Here is a 20826-nt window from a genome sequence, read left to right as displayed (position 1 = left end):
AAATGGGGAAAATTTTTATAAAAGCTCTTTATAAATGACTAGATAAGATGAACAATCAATGAAAAGGCAAGTCACGTAAGAAAAAAATGTCCAGTAAACATAAAAAATTTTAATCTCACTGATGACTATTTTAAAAAGAAAACTAAAACTAGTTACCATTTATCATCAAATGGGGAAAACAAGTTTTCACAGTCACACCCAGTTTTAGCAACATTTTTGGGAACCTCATCTACCGCTGGTGGGAGTGAAAACTGGGACATTTCTGGAAGGCATTTGGCAATGCATGGCAGAAGTCTTAAAATAGTGCATACTCTTTGACTCAACAGTTCCCTAGGATTTATCCTTAAGAATAGTCAGCGATGTCAATGATGATGTCAACAATGAAAAACACTAGCATTACAGGATTATTTATAAAAGCCAAAAATTGGGATCAAACTAAAAATCCCAAAGTATGGGAATCAATTAAGTTGTGGAAAATCCATAAGGGATACAGATAGCAATTATAAATATCAATATTTACACACCAACTAATTAATAGCTGTATAGCCCAGAGAAAGCTGACTAATCTCTACCTCGGTTTCCCGGTTTAAATGAAGTTTTTTGTTTTTTACAGAAGGACACTATAATGTCCAGGGAAGATGTTAATGATAAACAGAAAAAGGAGGGTATAAACCAGTATATATGTATTTTTTAATGTTTATTTTTGAGAGAGTGCACATAGAGAGTGCACATGAAGGGCATAGAGAGAGGGAGACAGAGGATCTGAAGTGGGCTCTGTGATGACAGCAATAAGCCCGATGAGGGAACTGAACTCATGAACTGTGAGTTCATGACCTGAACTGAAGTCGGACGTTTAATTGACTGAGCCACCCAGGTGCCCCAGAGTAATTTTATAAAATAAATATACCTTGGGGTGCCAGGGTGGTTCAGTCAGTTAAGCATCCAACTCTTGATTTTGGTTCAGGTTATGAGATCAAGCCCTATTTCAGGCTCCGTGCTGAGCCTGGACCTTGCTTGGGATTCTCTCTCTCCCTCCCTGTCTGCCCCTCCCCCACTCATGCTTTTTTTTCCTCTCTCTCAAAATAAACATTAAAAAATATATCTCATATATATAAATTTATAAAAGACTAGAAGGATATATACCAGAATAGAAATAGGTTATCTCTTTGAATAATAGGATTATAGGTTATTTTCTTATTTTTGTTTGTATTTAAAATTTTTTCAATAAATGTGCCACTTTGGTTAAAGGTAAAAACTATCACCTCTATCAAAAAGTTTTAACATTTTTTTTAAGTTTATTTGTTTGTTTACCTATTTATTTTGAGAGACAGAGAGAGACAGAACATGAGCAGGGGAGGGGCAGAGAGAGAAGGAGACACAGAATTCAAAGCAGGCTCCAGGCTCTGAGCTGTCAGCACAAAGCCTCACACAGGGCTCAAACTAATAAACTGTGAGATCATGACCTGAGCCAAAGTTGGGACACTTAACTGACTGAGCCACCCAGGTGCCCCTGTTTATTTATTTAGAGAGAGACAGAAATAGTGTGGGCAGGGGAGGGGCAGAGAGAGAGGGAGAAGAGAGAAAACCCCAAGCAGGCTCTGCACCACCAGCACAGAGCCTGATGCAAGGCTTGAACTCACAAAACCGTGAGATCATGACCTGAGCTGAAACCGAGAGTCAGACGCTTAGCCAACTGGCACCCCCAGGCACCCCTCACCTCTATCAAACTTAAAACTAAAAACTGCCAGGCGCCTGAGAGGCTCAGTTGGTTAACTGGCGGACTCTTGATTTCAGTTTAGGTCATGATCTCACAGTTCACAAGATCAAGTCCCACATTGGGTTCCACGCTGATGGTATGTGGAGCTTCTTCTGATTCTCTCTCTCCCTCTCCCTGTCCTTCCTCCTCTCACACTTGCTCTCTCTCAAAATAAATAAACTTAAAAAAGAACATTAAAAAAATAAAAATAAAAAAATAATAAAACTAAAAACTGCCTTTTTTTTGTTGTTGCTGTTGCAACTGGTAGTTAATCTACCGCAAATCAGCAGGGTAACAAAGAATCAAAATCACGGATGTTTTTCTTCATAGACTTTATTACCAACTAATACAAGCTCACAGCCTCTACTTTACAAATCTGATACACAAATAGCAAAAAGAAATTCAAAAGATTTTTCTTTCTAAAAGCTAATTTATTCTGGTTTTCCATCTTTATACAGAGGAATTGGATCGATTCTTCAGGTTATCCTGAGCCTTTAATCTGGAAAGCCTGTCACAAGTTTGCCACATGAGGAAAACTGTGCAAAGAACCAACTAAGTTCTCACTGTCCTCCTTTCTGAGGGAAGAATGCCTGGCTGGCAGTAGTGAAAAGGGGAATTTACTACATTTTCTTTTTTGTAACAGGTGAGGGCAGGCCCCAGTGGCAGACAGACTGTCTTAGTCACATGAGCCTTTTGGGGTCTATTTTCTCTAGGTGAACCAGAGGTTTCAGCTGCTCAGCAAAGTTCCTCATGTCATCAGAGACCATGTCCTGCCCAGCTGGTGCAACAACACTTAGTTCCACGAGATAAGAAAGTGACAAGGCCTCAGTGCTGTCTGTGTTTCCTGGCACCAGGATGCGGAAGATCTTGTACACCATAATCTTCATGATACCCTTACGAAATAAGTGACCCTTGGCGACAAACTCATGGTCCATGCGGAAGCCCATTTCCATTAAGAAGTCAGTGAGGTTCTCAGATGTTGCAATGTCCACACAATTTCGCACCAGGGCATGGCGGTTCTTGTCTCCCATTTCTGGCTGTCCCAGGTAGCGCAGATGCCAGGGTGCCCCTCCCCTATCCATAGAACGCCGGGCCCTTAGAACAAACGGACTGGCCTGCTGGCCCTTAAGGAGGAATACCATCTCATGGTCAAGGAAAGTCTCAGGTTCCATGTTGTCGCACAAACCACGAAGGCGGTGGATGAGGCTTTCCAAACTGTGATCTAAAACGCTTCCTGAAGAAGGAAAGAGCATTGTTGAGTCCCATCTTTAATTTAGGGTACTGGGATTAGTAAAAGATTGAAAAAATTTCAATGAAACACCAAAACAGTTTACTGCATTGTTCTGTAAAGTACTGGTCCAATATATGAGATTTTTGAGGGATTATACTGCCAAAGTATTGGACAACATTATGATAAAGTTAATTCCCTTTCAGTGTTTTGCATTGTCTTATCTGGTACTAGAAAGTCCTTAGGCCTTCTCTAAATGCTAATCTCCAGCAGGCTTTGGGCTCAGAGTCTTTAACAGCAAGAGCATCTATCTAGAATAATAACAACACTCTTTTGTTGCCATTTATTTAAAAAAATTATCTTCTATTTCCAGCAAACACAAGTTTTCCATCTATAGATTATAACACTTCTTTTTTACATACTATATTGAAGTAAGACAACCAAATCCTCCATAGAAATACACTAAACTTTGTTCTCTTATTCATCCTCCTAGCAGCATTTTGGTAAGATTATTAGATTATACCCACTTTAAAATCTATCTTCTCTTGGCCTCTGGGACACAACTCTTAGTTCTTCACCTAATTCACTGACCATTCCTTTTAAGTCTACTTTGCTGGGTCTTTCTCATCTTCCCTAATTACTAGAGGATCCTAGGACTCAATCCTGGTCCTCTTTATCAACAATCTCTTCCTCCCTAGGTGACCTAATTTAATGCTATGGCTTTAAATATCATCTATGGCCTGAGGACTCCCATATTTATATCTCATGAACCACAGACTCATATATCCAACTGTCTACTCACCTTCTCCACTTTGATACCTAACAGACATCTTCACCTTCATATGTTCAGTATCCAGCTGTGGGATTTCCTCCAGAATCCTATTCCTTCTGCAGTCTTCTCCATCATAATCAATGGAAACTCTCTGCCTCCAGTTGCCCAGGCTCCAAACCACAGAATCATCTGGAGTCCTTACTTTCCCCCACACCTACATCCAATCCATATGTTTAAAATACATGCAGAATCCAACCACTTCTCACTCCCTCATTCATTTCCATCTGGTCCAAGTTTCCTTCATATCTTGCCTGTTTTTTCCAATAGCTACTTCTACCCTTGCCTGCTTCTTCTCCACACAACAGCTAAATGTTCTTTTTAGAATAGAAGGCAGATAATGACACTCTTCTGCTCAGAACCCTCCAATGGCTTCCTGTGTCATTCAAAATAAATCCCAAAGTCTTTACTATCATCTACAAGGCCCTATACATTGTGGTCTCTACCAGTCCAGCATTATTTCTTTCACTATCCCCCTACATCACTCTCTCCAGCCACAGTGATCTTCCTGCTACTCCCTGAAAATGCCAAGTATTTGATAAAGTATTGCTCTTCAGAGCCCCTTCCCTTATTCCCTACACGTAGAACTTTTTTCTCACCAGTATTTGCATGCCTCATCCCATCACTTTCTTTCAGTCTTTGCTCAAGTATCACTTTATCAGAGACATCTTTTCTAATCACCCTAAATGAAGACTGCAGGTCTCCCTCCAATCACTTTCCACCTCCCTGCTTTAGCTTCTTTTAGCATTATTACTTCGATTCTTTTGTCATCTTTCAATATATCAATTGTGTATTGATACTTTATTTTTATTTTTATTTTTTTACATTTTTTATTTTTGAGAGACAGAAAGAAACAGAGCATGAGCAGGGGAGAGGCAGAGAGAGAGGGAGACACAGAATCAGAAGCAGGCTCCAGGCTCCCAGCTGTCAGCACAGAGCCCGTCGCAGGGCTCGAACCCATGAACCATGAGATCTTGACCTGAGCCGAAATTGGACACATAACTGACTGAGCCACCCAGACTCCCCTGTGCATTGATACTTTATTCATCTTTCTTCCTCCACTGCTAGGAACATATTCAAATGTTTATTGAATAAATCTGTTAAAGTAAGAGTATATACTGTTACCGTGGTAAACATTGATAATGGGACTCAAAGGAATGAATTTTTGGCAATGGACAGTGTTGTAGGAAAAGCAATAACAGATTAAATACAGGATGGAAGATCATGGGAGCAGGGAACAGGTCCTACATTCAATACATTGTACCCTATATTCGGGACAGTATCAGACGTGTTTGTTCATTCCTCAAACATTAGAGCTTTTTAAGTGTTTAAGTTCATTCAACCTATACTTCTTCTTTTTTTTTTTTAATAATGTTTATTTATTTTTGAGAGAGAGAGAGTGGGGGAGAGGCAGAGAGGGAGGGAGAGAGGATCCGAAGTGGGCCACAAGCTGACAGCAGTGGGCCCGATGTGGGGCTCGAACTCATGAACTGGAGATCATGACCTGAGGAGAAGTCAGACCCTCAACTGACTGAGCCACCCAGGTGCCCCCTCAACCTATACTTGAATTCCAGGCACTATGCTAGGAAGTAGAGGTCTATGTCCTCATGGAGATTAGAATTTAGTGGGGGAAACAAAAAATAAATAAGTATGTGAAGAGAAATACAAGGAAATAAAAGGGGGGTGGGATAGAGAGAAATTGGTGGGGGTGGAGAAAAGACCTGAGGGGTGGGAGTCAGAGAAGGTCTCCCTAAGGGGCTATAACAGAGCTGAGACCTGAGGATGAAAATGAGATGGTTATTTGAAGAGCTGGAGAAAACTACTGAGGCAGAGAGATCATTAAGCTCTATGGCACAGAGGCAGGAAAGGAGCTGGGGAATTCAAGAAAATGAAAAGGTATCAGTGTGCCTGAAGTGCAGTGAGTGAGAAGGAAGACACTAGTGAAAGGGGGATGTGGCCTGGGCCACAGTGTGTAGGCCTTACACACAGTCTCTGGTGAGGGTGGTATTTTACCCTAAGGTCACCAGGGCAGCTATGAGCTCCACACTTTATTTTCAACAAAACAGGGAAAGACATGACCAATTTATACTATAAAAGAATCATTCCAGGAAAACTGGTATGGACTCTTCAACAAGACACGGTCATGAAGAAAAAAAGTGTGAATGAGGGGAGACTGATCCAAATTAAAAGAGACTTAAGAGACACAATTATCAAATCTAATGCATAAAACTTGATTGCATCCTTGTTCCAAAACACATTTTGGGGACAACTGGGGGGAAACTTTTGAATATGGACTAGATGTTAGATGATATTGAAATATATTATTAATTTTCTTAAGATAATAATAATGGCATTAGGGCTATGAAGAAAATTATCCTTTGGGGCATCTGGGGTGGCTCAGTTGGTTAAGCGTCCAACTTTGGCTCAGGTTATGATCTCACGGTTTGTGAGTTTGAGCCCTGCATCTGGCTCTCCGCTGTCAGTGTGGAATCTGCTTTGGACCCTGTCTCCCTCTCTCTGCTCCTCTCCCACTTGCATGTGTACTCCCTCTCTCAAAAATAAATACACATTTTTTTTTTTTTTTTAAGAAAAATATCCTTGTTTTTTAGAGATGCAGACTGAAGAGTTTAGGGGTAAAATGTTATAACGTCAGAGATTTTCTTTAAGAATAGCAAAAAAGGGGTGCCTAGCTGGCATATTCAGTAAAGCATGCGACTCTTGATCTCACTGTTAAGTTTGAGCCCCATGTTGGGTGTAGAGATTAAAAATAAAATCTTAAAAAAGGAAAAAAATAGCAAAGAAAAAAAAAGGCAAATATGGCAAAATGTGGCAGTGTACAGAGTATGCTTGAGATTCTCTCTCTCTCCTCTCTCTCTCCCTCTCTCTCTATGCCCCTCCCCCACTCACTCTCTCTCAAAAATAAATAAACATTTTTTTAATCAAAAAAAAAAAAGACCCAGGCTGAGATCAAGAATCAGATGCTTAACCGAATAAGCCACCCACGTGCCCCAATAAGACAATTTTTTAAAAAGATGGACTATCTGTTATTTGGAAAGAGACAGATAATCAAAAGTGGAAGCAATGTGGTGAGTAAAAGGTTATGAAAATAGGTCAGAAGAGCGATGATAAGCCAGGATGTGGTCCTACAGGTACAGAAAATACATATTTAAAATATATTTTGGGGGGCGTCTGGGTGGCTCAGTCAGTTAAATGTCTGACTCTTGATCTTGGCTCAGGTCATGATCTCACAGTTTGTGGGTTGAAGCCCTGCATTGGGCTCTGAACTGACAGTGTGGAGTCTGCTTGGGACTCTCTCTCCCTCTGTCTCTGCCCCTCCCCTGCTTGTGCTCTCTTTCTCTCTCTCAAAACAAATAAGTAAACATTAAAAAAATTTAAATATACTTTGGAAGTAAAATGAGTAAGACTTAGAGATGGGCTAGCTATGGGAGTAAAGTGAAAAACAGAGACTGACTCCTAAATGTTTCGTTCTTGCAACTGGTGAATGACAGTGGCACTGACTGAGTTGGGAAGGACTGAATGAGAGGTAGCCTGAGGAATGAGAATAACCTTATGTTGTTCATACTAAGTTATTACAAGAATAATCTGAATTAAAGACTAAACTCTCCCACTAAACATTATATGACCTCCTGAAAATCACTACCCTCTCTGGAGTTTTCTCATCTGGGAAAACTGCTTTACCTATTTCCTGATCTATAAGACGGAGCTAATAATAGTATCAGGGAATCACCATATGATCCAATAATCCCACTTCTGTGCACATATTGAGAATTCAAAGCAGGATCTTGAAGAGAGATTTGCACACCCATGTTTGCTGTAGCATTATTCGCGATAACCAAGAGGTGAAAGCAACCCAAATGACAGATGCATGGGTAAAGAAAACGTATTTACACACAATAAAATGTTATTCAGCCTTAAAAAGGGGGAATCCTGTCACACGCTACAATAGGGATAAACCTTAAGGACATTAATGCCAAGTAAAATAAGCCAGTCAAAAAGACACTGTATGATTCCACTCGTATGATGTATCTAAAGTAGTCAAAATCAGAAACAAAGTAGAAAGGTGGTTACCAAGGGCTGAGGGGAGGGGAAAGGAGCAATTGGTGTTTAATTGGTACGGAGTTTAAGTTCTGCAAGATAAAACAATTCTAGAGATCAGCTATACAACAATGCGAATACACTTAACACTACTGAACTGTACACTTAATTTAATGTTACGTGTTTGTGACCATAATTAACATTTAAACTTTTTTTTTAAATAATTTTTTTTAACGTTTATTTATTTTTGAGACAGAGAGAGACAAAGCATGAATGGGGGAGGGGCAGAGAGAGAGGGAGACACAGAATCGGAAGCAGCCTCCAGGCTCCGAGCCGTCAGCCCAGAGCCCGACGCGGGGCTCAAACTCACGGACCGCGAGATCGTGACCTGAGCTGAAGTCGGACGCTTAACCGACTGAGCCACCCGGGAGCCCCAACATTTAAACTTTAAAAAGTTGTTGTCTACTGGGTGCCAGAAATTATGCAGGCTGCCTTTAACAGCCTCTCACCTCCACAGATGCTGAACAGAAAGAGGAAAACAGGCCATCCAAGTTGCCTTGTTCACTTACCTTGCAGCAGGTACTCCATCATATTAATGGTGCCTCCAGTGACAGGCATCATGGTGACTGGAGGTGCCTCCATGGTCTCCGATTAAGTTGAAAACAACAGAACTGATTTCGGAGGCCCCAGTCAAGTAAAGCACAAGAAACACCTGAAGAAGAGTTACATTGTTAATACATCAGAAGGATGGAGAGACAACAGATCTGCTCGAGTCATTGGCCTTGACATCAAAAGATTCATTTACCCATTCAAACTTTTTGAGTAGCTGGTATAGGCCCGTTTCAGGAACTGATGATACAGAAATATACACAGGAGACTTGGTCATGGAGTTACAGCATAATCTTCTAGTCTCAAAGTCTGAAATCTCTAAAAGTTTTCTGTGCAATCTTGAAGAAGTCATCAATCCTTTCACCCTGGAACTCAATGTCTTACCTATAAAATGGGGCCAACTGTATTTCACCTCCAAGACTTTGTGACTCAGGCATGCGATAACATTCAGACCCGAAAAGTGACTTGAGAGACTTTGTCTACTCTTTAATTTACAGATGAAAATATTGTGTCTTTGGGAGAGGGGCCCAAGAACACAGGAAGTCGGTGGCAGAGCTTGGATCAGACTAAAATCTAGGCGTTCCGCCTCCCTGAAAACGCCTTTCAAAGCCAGCGAGGCGGAAAGTGTTTTTAAGAGGATGGTTTAGGTCCCTTAAGTCAGCATCAAAGACACGTGCCCACTTACACTAGAAACACACCTCCGAGCGCGCTGTAGTCTCTACTCGCAAAATGGGTAATATATTCACCCCAGCACGTCGGAGCCTTTAAACGACAATTAGCCCCCAGCCCTAAAGTTAAAGCCCTCTGGGTGTTGCAACACCTCTTCTTCGTCTTTCCATTTCCGGCAAGAGGCCGTCGTTACGTAAATCTCCACACCGACGTAAGGGTGCCGAGAAGGGATAAAAAGCTCCTCTTTTCTGGCTCGCAAGCAGAAGCGCATGCGCAAGATGCCTTGCTGCGGTATGGGAGATGGCGGCTTCTTTTGGAGCGTTCCTCTCGGATTTACCGGTGTCGTTGATGTCATAGGCCACCCTGTAGGAAAATATTTTTTCAAGTTCGACGACCTGGAAAGTTTTGCCTTAGGAAATCTCTTGACGGGCAAAAGAGAGCCTGGGAAAGGGAGCTGCAGAAAGCAGAGGAGAGAGAGGGTGAAAAGACACCCTTTACTGCGAAGTATAATGTTCTGAGCAATTGGGGAGCTTAGCAAAACACTTAATATTTGTTCACTTTACTGTATATATTTTACTTCAAGTTGAAAATATAGGGAGATAAGTAAATTCAACGAATTTGAACGTTGATTTGTGTTGAGTGTATAAGGTGCGGACAAAGTGAGGACTAGAGTGAAGTGGATGAGGCACTCTCCTGGAATGAAAGAATCAAAGGGACACCAGAAATTCAGTGGCTGTTAAGGACAGCCGAAATAGGACAAGAGAAGTGACAGCCAGAGGTTGAGAGGGGCCAGAGAATCATAAAAGTAGGCATAGATTTGCCACCTCTTTGTAACATAATGGTTCCTAACAAAACCTTGGATCAAAAAGATTAATTTGGTTTGTAATGTTTCATTAATGTTTATGATGTTGAAAGAGAGCAGGAAAGTGGGTAAATAAAAATGTTGGTGCCAAAAAAGAAAGAAAGACAGTGGCTAAGATAAATAATATTTAATGCAATATTTTACAAATTTAATGCAAACAATACTGAACAGAATATCAAAATTTAATATTTGACGGTCACAGCAGCCCTATGAGCCACGTACAATCATTACTGTAATTTCACTGATGGGGAAACCCAGGCAATGAGTTGTTAGCATACAAAGGAGTGGAGAGACTGCGATACAAACGTAAGATGGTTGACTTCAGAGCCCTCTCTCTTAATTACTTTACTGTACTGTACTTGCACTTCTAGCTCTAGTTCCCCTGCTGTTACCTACACCACCTCCCATTCATTTTTTTTTAATTGAACATTTCTTGAAAGTCTAGACTGTTCCAGGCTTTCTGTTAGCTGTTGACTCCATCTGTACCCTCAAAAGAGTTTATAGGCAAGTTGTGGGAATCAGAGGGTCAAACTAAGGAGCCTGTACCATGGTGATTTGATTCAATAGAAAAATGAGGTATCAACAGCTCAGCTGCTTTGGAAGCAAGCAGGACACTTGATCCATCGTGGGGGCATCAATGAAGGATTCCTGGAAAAGGTCATCAAAGCCCAGAGTAACCTGAAGGATCAATAGGTGTTAGATAAAGAAGGGAGGAAAGGGAGTTTCAGGTGAGGGGAACAGCATGTACAAAAGGACACAGAGTTAGGTAGAATTAGGATATAGAATCTGAGGTTAGGGGCCAAAATAAACGAGTCCAGGGAAGGAGTAAGGCCCCAAATCCAGAAGAATTTGCATGCCGGTCTAAAGAACATTTGTGAGCTTTAAAAAGATCACCCGGGGGACCCCTGAGTGGCTCATTTGGTTAAGTGTTGGAATTTGGCTCAGGTCATGATCTCACAGTTCTTGAGTTCGAGCGTGCATCAGTCTCTGCACTAAGGAGCCTGCTTGGAATTCTCTCTCTCTCCCTTTGTCTGTTCCTTCCACTCACCCTCTCAAAATAAATAATACAAAATAAGAAGATCACCCTGGTTGCAATGTGGAGAAAAGCTTGAGAAAGGAGAGTTTGGAGAAAGAAGACCAGTGAGGAGCTTTGACGCAACTCCAGCTGAGAAATAATTGCAAGAAAAAAGAGATCTTAAAAATACAGAATGATTTGATGACTAACCAGAGCTAAAGATAGAAGGAGCCACAGGTGTCTAGATTTCTACCTTGGGTGGCCACGGTAGTGCTTTTTTTCTGAGCTAGGAAACACAAAGCAGTGTGGGTGAGGCAGGAAAGGTGAGTTCATATGTAGATACATTGAGCATGAGGTGTTTATGAAACACACAAGTGTTAGTGCCCAGCCAGAGTTAGAAGAGAGAGAGCTGGGCTGGAGGTGGTCATTTCAGAGTCAGAGCCTCATAGATGGTAGCTGAAGGCATGAGAATAATTGAGATCACCCTGAAAGAGTGTAGAACAGGAAGACAAGATGGCTAAGAAACTGGACCTTGCACAGGACTCTGATGGTTATTAAGGCTGCATATACCCCAGGGCTTAGGATGTGCCTCCTGATCTGCCTGGTGATTCACAATGTTGGGCAGAATGACAAGCTCTCAGCGTTCTAATGACTGGAGGAGGTTGCAAAATTGCTGGCCCTCTTTTTTTCATATACAGACACCAACTTTGGAAAGTCCAGTGAATTATGGGTCCTTTGAGGCACCATAGTATTTATCCAAATTTTAGCTGGCATTTCAAGGTAGGGTTAAATTAAAAAAGAAAAAGATGGACAGGAAATCTGTGAACAAAATGGTAAAACTTGGACAAAGTCTAGGAGTTACAGGGGTGGATTTTTCTGATGAGGCTGTGAGGCCTGGAGCCTAGGATGGGCCTCACTTCTGTCCTCTGCCACTACCCAGCTGTGCTACCTTGGGCAACTCACTTCCCCTCTCTGGGCCTCAGCTTCCTTTCTTGTGAAACAGAGATAAAAATAGTACTTTTTAAGGTGGAATTTGCAAAAATAAAATGAGATGTTCATGAAACAGCGCAGTGGCTGGCTTATTGTAAGCAATCAATAAATGGTTGTAACTGTTATTGGTTTTATATCTTGTATCTCATTTGTGCAAGCACATTCTGTCTTATTGAATATATTTTGTGCATGTTTCATCTCCCTGGTACAGATTATGAACATCCTGAAGGGAAGAATCATCATTTTCTTCACATAATGTGTGTCTTAGCTGGAGCTGCTATACCAAAATGCCATCAAATGGGTGAGTTATAAACAATAGAAATTTATTCTTCACAGTTCTGGAGTCTAGAAGTATGACATTAGGGTACCAGCAGGGTTGGGTTCTGTGAGATCCCACTTCTGGGCTGCTGTTGCTGACTTCCTGTATCCTCACATGGTGAAGAGCAGAGTAAAGCAAACTTCTCAGGACTTTTATAAGAGGACTTTTTATAAGACCACCAGTTCTATTCATGGGGGCATTTCCATCATGACCCCATCTAATCCTAATCACCTCCCAAAGGCCCCACCTCCTAGTACTGTTACATTGGAGGGTAGGGGTTCAACGTACGAATTTGGGGGGAGACACAACAGTCACTTCATAATAATGTGCTTTGTGTGTACTAGGTGTTCAAAAATTTTGTTGAAAACATCACAATTACTACCGATTATTGAACTGTTGCTCTACACCAATAACTTGTCACTATATGTGTGTAGATATGCCAAATACTGCTAAAATGTACATATTACCATCTCGATGTTACAGAAGAGGAAAAAGAGGTTTAGAGAGGTAAGGTGACTTACCCAAAGCCAAATGCCAGCAAATGGCAGAACTCATTCACAAGTTCAGTTCTTTCTGACACCAAGCTTGTCTCTTTATCATGCTTCCTTCTGAATTCCTGGGCTCTTTCTCCACAGTGAATTTCCCCAGTTACTACAGTTAGTGCCAGCAAAGGAGGAGAAAAGTTTATACATCAATGCTTCCCAGCCAGTCACCAGACTGGGCTCAAAGAGTTAGTTAGGACCAGTTTTTAAGCAGTCTTCATTGGGACAGCAGACCATCAGTATGAATTTCCAGACACATGTACCTATACACAGTTTCTTCATCAGCTCTCAAGAGTGGCCTGATGGGAATTAAGATAGATCTACACCACCATTATATGCAATGCTAGACCCTCACTCTTAGTGTTACAAGCTAATATTTCCCCAGGAATGACCTGACATTTATTGGCTGATTCCTGTATGTGTAGTCCTGTGGAAAAGGTATAACCATTGCTTTTCAACCTAATTAACCCCAGCATCCTCATCAGTCATGTTATCCCTCCATTCAGAGCAAAATCCAAAGTCCTCCTTATGCCTACATGATCTGCCCCCATCACATGTTACCTTTTTGACCATATTCCCACCATCCCCATCTGTGCCTGCCCCCCCCCCAGCCCAGCTCTAGCCACGTTCTTCTCATTGCTCTTACTTGAACATGTTAAAGATAACTCTCATCTTAAGTCTTTTGCAATTATAGGAAGTGTGCCTCCCTCATTTCCTGCTCTATTTTTCTTCATAGCACGTTTGACTAGGCAACATACTGCTTACTTACTGAATTGTTTATCCACCCCACCCCATTAAAGTCATAAGCAAGCTCCGTGAAAGCAGGGCCTTTGTTTTGTTCACTGCAGTATCCCCAGCTCCTGGAATAATGCCTGGCACAGTGCAGGCACTTGATAAATATTGTTTTTGTTGACAGAATGATTAGTAGAAAACAGAGGTTAGCAGAAGGATTATTAAATGATTTTCTTGGTCTCCTATATTTAGCCAGCACTGGATTTGGGGGTGGGAAACCTAAGTCCTTAGATTCCAGGCCAGGGACACTGCAGTTTTGCTCTAGTATGTGCTATCCAGTGTGGCAGCCACAAACCACGTGTGGTTACTAACCACTTGAAATCTGGCTAGTTCAAACTGAGATCTGCTATGGCTGTAAGATATACATGGGGTTATGAAGACTTATTATGATAAAAAAGAATGTGAAGTCGTGTCATACTTTAAATTTTAAGTTTGTTTACTTATTTTGAGAGAGAGAGCAAGCAGGGGATGGGCAGAGAGAGAGAGAGAGAGAGGGAGAGAGAGAATCCCAAGCAGGCTCTACGCTGTCAGAGTGGAGCCCGATGTGGGGCTTGAACTCATGAACCGTGGGATCACGACCTGAGCTGAAACCAAGAGTCAGATGCTTAACCGACTGAACCCCCCCAGGAATCCTGCATAATACTTTTTAAATTGGTCACATGTTGAACTGATATTTGGGGTATTTGGAATTTAATATAATATATCATTAAGTTTAATTTCTTCCTTTTTTATTACTTTTTAAAATATAACTACTAGATTACCTTGAATTACATATGTGGCTAGCATTTTATTGCAATTGTACAGCACTAATATAGGATCTAGATTTGAAGATGTAGCTTTAGAGCCAGACAGATCTAGGCTTGAATCCTAGACACTGCTTATGTGGCTTCAGGCAAGTTATTTAACTTGTTAGGCCTTTGGCAGTGCATGACACATACTGTATGTTGTAGGTATGTAATGAATCAGAGTTACTATTAGGGAATGGTTTAGGAACTGGGGAATGTTTAATTTGGAAAAGACTTGAGAAGGGTGGAATATAACATCTGTCTTCAAGTATATGAAATTATGATGAAATCAGCAATGAGAGGGTGGAGAAGAGGAAGGAAGTATCTGACATTTATTGAGCATCAGGTATCAGAGACTTTATACATATTAATCTCATTTCAGTCTCATAGCACTTTAACCCACTTGACAGATGAGGGAGAAGTTAAGTTGCTTGCTAATAACTGGTAGAGTCAGTATTAAAACTCAGATCTGTCTGCCTCCAGAGATTTTGCTTACTATCCTAAGATTCTCTGGTTCTAAGAAAAACTTGACTTCTTTTGTGTAGTTCCAAAGAACAGGATTAGAAGTGCTGGGTGGAAATTATAGGGAGACAGATTTCAGCTTTATATGAAGAACACATATAGGGACCCCAGTGCTGGTGTCTAGGAGTGAAAATGACTGTCTGTATGAGAAGTAAACTCCCTTTCAGTAGAAGTATTGAGGCAGAGATTATGGTAGGAGGAATTCTTGCCTGGAGTGGGAGATTGATCTATTCTATCACCTTGATTCTTAGACACTATTCACTCTAAGTCACAGCTTTTACATAATAACAGAATTTCAGGCAATTGAGAAACAGCTCCATCTACAAGTACTATTATAAGACAAAGCCTGATAAACATGGACACAAAGTACATCTTCAAGTTGAAAAAATATGGTAGTTGAACCTTTATGACTTCAAAATTCACAGAGACATCTAGCCTTAGTAATTCTTTACTTTTGGATTTTTTTTTTCATATTATGGAAACAACGGCATCATTATTAATAGTAACTACCAACAGCAAACACCCAATGACAAATACTAAATGATACAATTCTTGCTCTTAAGGAGTTTGGTTTGCTGAGAGTCCGGTAAAACATCCCAGATTATTTTGTGCCCGGTAATATTCACTGGCTGCTGACTCAAGAGTTCATCTCCCTACCCCACCCCTTGTATGACAGGCAGCATCAGCCATTTCATCCTCTTAATCTCAAGGCAAGGACCTAAGAAAGTCTGTTGCAGAAGGGTAATTGGCCTATTTACCTGCTCCTTTCCACTTAGCCCAGCCAACCTAACCCCCGCCTCTGGTTGACCAGGTGTTGCGGTGCCTCGAGGGGATAGGCTATAATAGTTAATGTGTTACATGTATCCATAAAAGATTAAAGATTAGCCCTATTTTAGCTGAACTGTAACTGTCTGTTTGGGTTTCTCCCCTCTCGGGTCTGTCTGGGGAAGTCAGTGTGGTTTCTGCCTGAGGATAATTAACCCACTGGGTCTCGAATTCCCTAGTTGGAGGCCCTTTGACAGCTCCCGTCTAGTGCATGCTTACTGGGTACCATACCAGGCTCTGTTGGAAGCACTTTTTGTGAGTCTGGATCCCTCATTTACTCCTCATACCAGCCTTCTGGAGCAGGTGGTGGTCTTTCCAGTCTCAGAGCTGGAAGCATTGTGAGTCTGCCATGTGCTGTCTTTAGAAGGAAGAGGGTTTGCTTTTGGTCCCCTAAGATTTCATCATCATTAACCCCTTCCTTGGGTCAGAGAGTCATATGCTATTATCTGCATTATCAACTCAAACATTTCCTGGAGGAGACTCTGGGTCCAGCCCAGAGGGTAGAAAGGAGCCCAAGGAGACTCCATGGAGAAGCAGAAAGGTGTGGGTTAACACACTCTTGCTTAGGGTTTAAGATGGGCCCTGGAGTCAGGCTGTTTGGGTTAAAATTCTCTCACTGTCAGGGTGCCTGGCTAGCTCAGTTGGTAGAACATATGACTCTTGATCTTAGAGTTGTGAGTTCGAGATCCACGTTGGAGGTAGAATTTACTTAAACATTTTTTCTTAATGTTTATTTATTTATTTTTGAAAGACAGAGAGAGACAGAGCATGTGCGGGGGAGGGGCAGAGAGAGAGGGAGACACAGAATCAGAAGCGGGCTCCAGGCTCCCAGCTGTCAGCACAGAGCCTGACATGGGGCTCAAACTCACGAACCACGAGATCATGACCTGAGCAGAAGTCGGACACTTAAGCGACTGAGCCACCCAGGTGCCCCTAAATTCTTTTTTTTTTTCATTTAAAGTTTATCACTGTCTAAGCCATGTAAACTTGGGCAAGTTACTTTGCCTCTGCAAACCTCATGCCCTCATCTCTCCAGTGGAGAGAATACTAGTAATTTCCTCTAAGGTTGTTACAAGGATTGACTGATACACTTGGCAGGTGACAAGTATCAATTAAAATTTTAACTATTCCCAATATCATTGTGGGATTTGTACTCTGTTAAACATGGATTAACAAACAAGCAAACACAGGTCACATCTGGACCCAGGTATGTACTGGTGTGTGGCCTTGAGCTGGTACTTGATTTCTCTGAATCTGTTTTCTTCCTTCCTTCTCTCCTTCTTTCTTTTTCTTTCTTTCTTTCTTTCTTTCTTTCTTTCTTTCTTTCTTTCTTTCTTTCTCTTCTTTCCTTTCTTTCTTTGCTTCTTTCTTTTTCTTTCTCTTTCCTTCTTTCTTTCTTTCTTTCTTTCTTTCTTTCTTTCTTTCTTTCTCTTTCTTTCCTTCTTTCTTTCTTTTTCTTTCCTTAAGTAGGCTCCACACCCAACATGAGACTTGAGCTCACAACCCTGAGATCAAGAGTCATATGCTGTACCAACTGAGCTAGCCAGGCACCTCTCTCTGAGTCTTTCTTGAGAGCTTGTTTGGAGGTTCTAGCAGGGAAGAACTCTGAGTCTTTCTTAACCTGTAAAACAAGGAGATTACCTACTTGAAAATATTGCTATGAAGATAGATGATAGATAGAATATAGATGATATATACCCGTAGAGATATTATGGTACTGGTGCTTAGCATGTAATAGGTGTTTTCAGACACTGCCTTTAAGTAGCCTGGCTGAGGGGGCAGGGCATAAGCATTAAAAAGAGAACTAATGTAAAGAAAATTTTAAGGAAAGTTGGTATGTCCCTGTATGGACATAGCAAGCACACTGTGACATATCGTTCAGTCAACACTTAACCGTGTGCCTGTTGTAGGCCAAGCATTGTTCTGGGCTCTTGGAATATAAGAATAAGCAGAACAGGCAGTGCTTTCTACCCATGGGTCCTGACCCCGTGCTTTAATAAAATCACCTTTTTTTTTGCTCCAAAAAAAAAGAACAAACAGGACAGCCTCAATCCCTCCCCTGACAGAGCCTACATTTTAGTGGAAAGAAGTGATAAAGAATTGTGTTTGACTGGCTTTTCTGCTTGCTCTTAGGGTTCTTTCTTCCCATTTCCTTGGGTGCAAGAGTGAGAATGTGGCAATGGCAACAATCATCATGGCAGAGAAAAGCTGCCAATAAACAAAGGAGGAAGTGGGCACAGGGTCCTTCATAAGGACCAGTCAACCAGGGAGCTAATTCTCAATATCGTCGTCCTTCCTGCTTGTTAATTGCTGCCATTTGTTTGTTTATAGTGAATGGAATTATCTCCATTGGCAACTATGCACCAAAAACCCATAGAAGGTCCCACCTTCGTGCTATCTGCAGATGCAAGAATGGTTGAGGCCTCAGATCCCAGCTCCTACTACAGTGAGAAAAAGAGAACTAATGGTAGCCCTTAATGGTGCACATGAGCATAGCAATCCCCAGTTCACCAAGTGCTTTTAATTCGTTTCAGTCCATTCTCCCACCATCAGTAGTAAGAGATAGGAAGAAGGGCAGTGTGGCAAAGGACAAAGAAGCAGACCCACGTCACCTAGGCTGAGATACCAACTCCACCTTTGTAAGCTGGGTGACCTCAAGCAGTGACATCGTCTCCTCCAGCCATTATGAAGATAAAAGGAAATGTACATGACACATCTCGCAGGGTGGTATGTGCGGTGACTGGGTTGCTGGTATAGTGGCCGTCCCAGTTCTATGGATATGGACATGGCTCAATGGAAGTCATGAAAAAACTGTAAGCAAGAGCTGAGACTTTCTGAGAGATCTCCAGGTTAGAAGAATTCATCACTGTTGTCTATTCTTCCCCCAAAAGAGGCAAAAATGGGCTGTGCAGAAAATGGAGACCATACCAAAGGGGTGACTTAGGGAAAGAACTTCTCACCTTAGGCCCATAGACTTAAAAGTGAGCTTTCAGGCCCAGTTCAGCTCCCTCCCCCCAACCTGATAGAGCACATGGGGAAATCAAGGTCCAAGGAGCAGAAGGGACTTGCCTAAATGACTCAGCATAGAATAGGAAGCCCAAAAACTGGCTAGACTTTCCTCTTGCTATTTCCTTCTGAACCCAAGCTCTTTAGTTGTACAGACTTGTGGTCAGTTTTTTTTTTTTTTTTTTTTTTTTTTTTTGGTCAGTTCTTGACCTTTCACTAGCTAGCTGTGTGATAGAACATCTCTAATGTTCAGCATCTGCATTTGTGAAATGAAATAATAGCATCTACTTCACTGGTTTGCTGTAAATATTAAATTATATGGTGCATGTTAAATGCACAATAATTTAAATATTTATACATTTTCGGGGCTCCTGGCTGGCTCAGTTGGAGGAGTGTGCAACTCTTGAGTTTAAGCTCCACATTGGGTGTAGAGATTACATAAAAAATGAAATCTTTAAAAAAAATGCATACATTTCCCATTTTACAGATGAGGAACTGAGGCTTGTTGAAACTTCCCTTGGTTCTCTCTGGTCAAAGAGAGAGCCTAGAAGAATCGAAGAAACCTCTGGCTGAATATTGGTTGGGCATAGGGTGAGCCAGGATCTCCTTATACATGGTACTGGGAGCCACCTTTCTGTCCAGGAGCTAAAGAAGACACTAGCCACCCAGAGTGACCTTCCTTGTTCCTGCTGCTTCAATGCACAAACAGGTTGTGAAACATCTGGGTGGTGACTCAGCCTGGGGGCCTGTTCTGCTGGTCAGCTCAGACGGGCTAGGGCTGTTTGGTTGAGCCTCGAAAGGACATCCTGTCTAACAAACACATTGCCTGTCAAAGCCCTGACAGGGGGTGCCAAGCACAGACTGTGAACTCTAGCCCCTGAGGCGTCACAGATGATTGAACTGGGGTGCCTGAGTTGTATATATCTCCTTGTTGTTATTCTGACCTAATAACCAACCAGGGTCAATGTCAGGAAGAGGGAAACGTATTAGAGGCTGGGAGCTCCTATTTCTCAAGAGGCAGTTTGAAATTGATAGCCAGGCCCTGGGCTTTTGGTGTTCCCGTTAGGCAGACCTGAGTTCAGATCCTAGCTCTGCTGTTTATTGTCCTTGTGAGCTTGGACAGGTGGTTTACTCTTGGTGGATTTCAATATCCTTATTCTATAAAATGTCCATTTTTTCAAAATTATCTTTTAGAAATAAAAGATGTAAATTTCTTGAAACATAGGAAATTCTCCATAAATTGTTATTAGGATCCTGTGCTAAGGTCTTCCTCTTCCTCTACTCCAAACCAAAATTTTCCCTTCTGAACTGAAAGGATTTATATTGAAGAGGCACTCAGGCAGAAGTGGTAAGATAGCAACCAGATATACTCCAAGCCCGGTTTTTTCATTGCTATTCCATTAGTTACTGGATTTATTTCCTAATATTAGAATCAAGGAGTCTGGTAGACTGAAAATTGGTTCCCCAAAATATTCAGATCCTAATCTGGAACTGGTCAATGTTACCTTATATGGCAAAAGCGACTTCGTAGAAGTGATTAAATTAAGGATGTTAAGATTATCTGGGTGTGCCCTAAATGTAAGCACAGGAATCTTTAAGCGCGAATGAGTGGGGGAGGGGCAGAGAGAGAGACAGGGACACAGAATCCAAAGCAGGCTCCAGGCTCTAAGCTGTCAGCACAGAGCCTGATGCTGGGCTGAAACTCACAAACCACGAGATCATGACCTGAGCCAAAGTCAGATGCTTAACCGACTGAGACAGTCAGGTGCCCCAGCACAGGAATCTTTATAAGAAGGAAGGAGAAGAGGGGCGCCTGGTGGCTCGGTGGGTTAAGCTAGAGGATGCTTGGTTTCAGCTCAGGTCATGATCTCACGGGTTTGTGAGTTTGAACCCTGTGTCAGGCTCTGCACTGATAACACAGAGCCTACTTGGGATTTTCTCTCTGCCTCTCTCTCTCTCAAAATAAATAAATAAACTCAAGAAAATAAATAAATAAATAAATAAATAAATAAATAAATAAA

At 41.6% G+C, this 20826-nt stretch overlaps 1 protein-coding gene and 1 long non-coding RNA gene across 10 annotated transcripts in view; one reads left to right on the top strand and one right to left on the bottom strand.

Moving 5' to 3' along the window:
• The window catches only part of LOC121024399 (mediator of RNA polymerase II transcription subunit 18), a 134645-nt gene extending 125311 nt beyond the window's left edge, over nt 1-9334 (bottom strand). For 3 of the 7 annotated variants that reach the window (XM_040466631.1, XM_040466653.1, XM_040466660.1), the window contains exons 1-2: nt 9164-9325; nt 8439-8581 (exon numbers count right to left, since the gene is read on the bottom strand). In XM_040466631.1, coding sequence (XP_040322565.1) covers nt 8439-8511 — 73 coding nt within the window. In that variant the 5' untranslated portion in view covers nt 8512-8581; nt 9164-9325. The other 4 variants (XM_040466714.1, XM_040466637.1, XM_040466647.1 and 1 more) reach the window with 4 other exon arrangements.
• A 75-nt stretch (nt 9335-9409) lies between these two features.
• On the top strand, nt 9410-20506 carry LOC121024486 (uncharacterized). 3 transcript variants are annotated; one of them, XR_005787719.1, is made up of 4 exons: nt 9410-11347; nt 12226-12315; nt 18131-18648; nt 19293-20506. It is a non-coding gene; the product is annotated as an uncharacterized LOC121024486 (long non-coding RNA). The 3 variants fall into 3 exon arrangements; XR_005787722.1 differs by lacking the exon at nt 19293-20506 and having other exon boundaries at nt 17933-19166; XR_005787717.1 differs by lacking the exon at nt 19293-20506 and having other exon boundaries at nt 9411-11347; nt 18131-19166.
• Nucleotides 20507-20826: the final 320 nt, after the last annotated feature.

This window comes from Herpailurus yagouaroundi, unplaced genomic scaffold (genome assembly GCF_014898765.1).
Source record: "Herpailurus yagouaroundi ecotype Mexico unplaced genomic scaffold, PumYag 77, whole genome shotgun sequence".
Taxonomy (NCBI): Eukaryota; Metazoa; Chordata; class Mammalia; order Carnivora; family Felidae; genus Herpailurus; species Herpailurus yagouaroundi.
The sequence above is the reverse complement of the archived record's forward strand: the minus strand, read 5'-3'. Positions and strand labels throughout refer to the sequence as shown.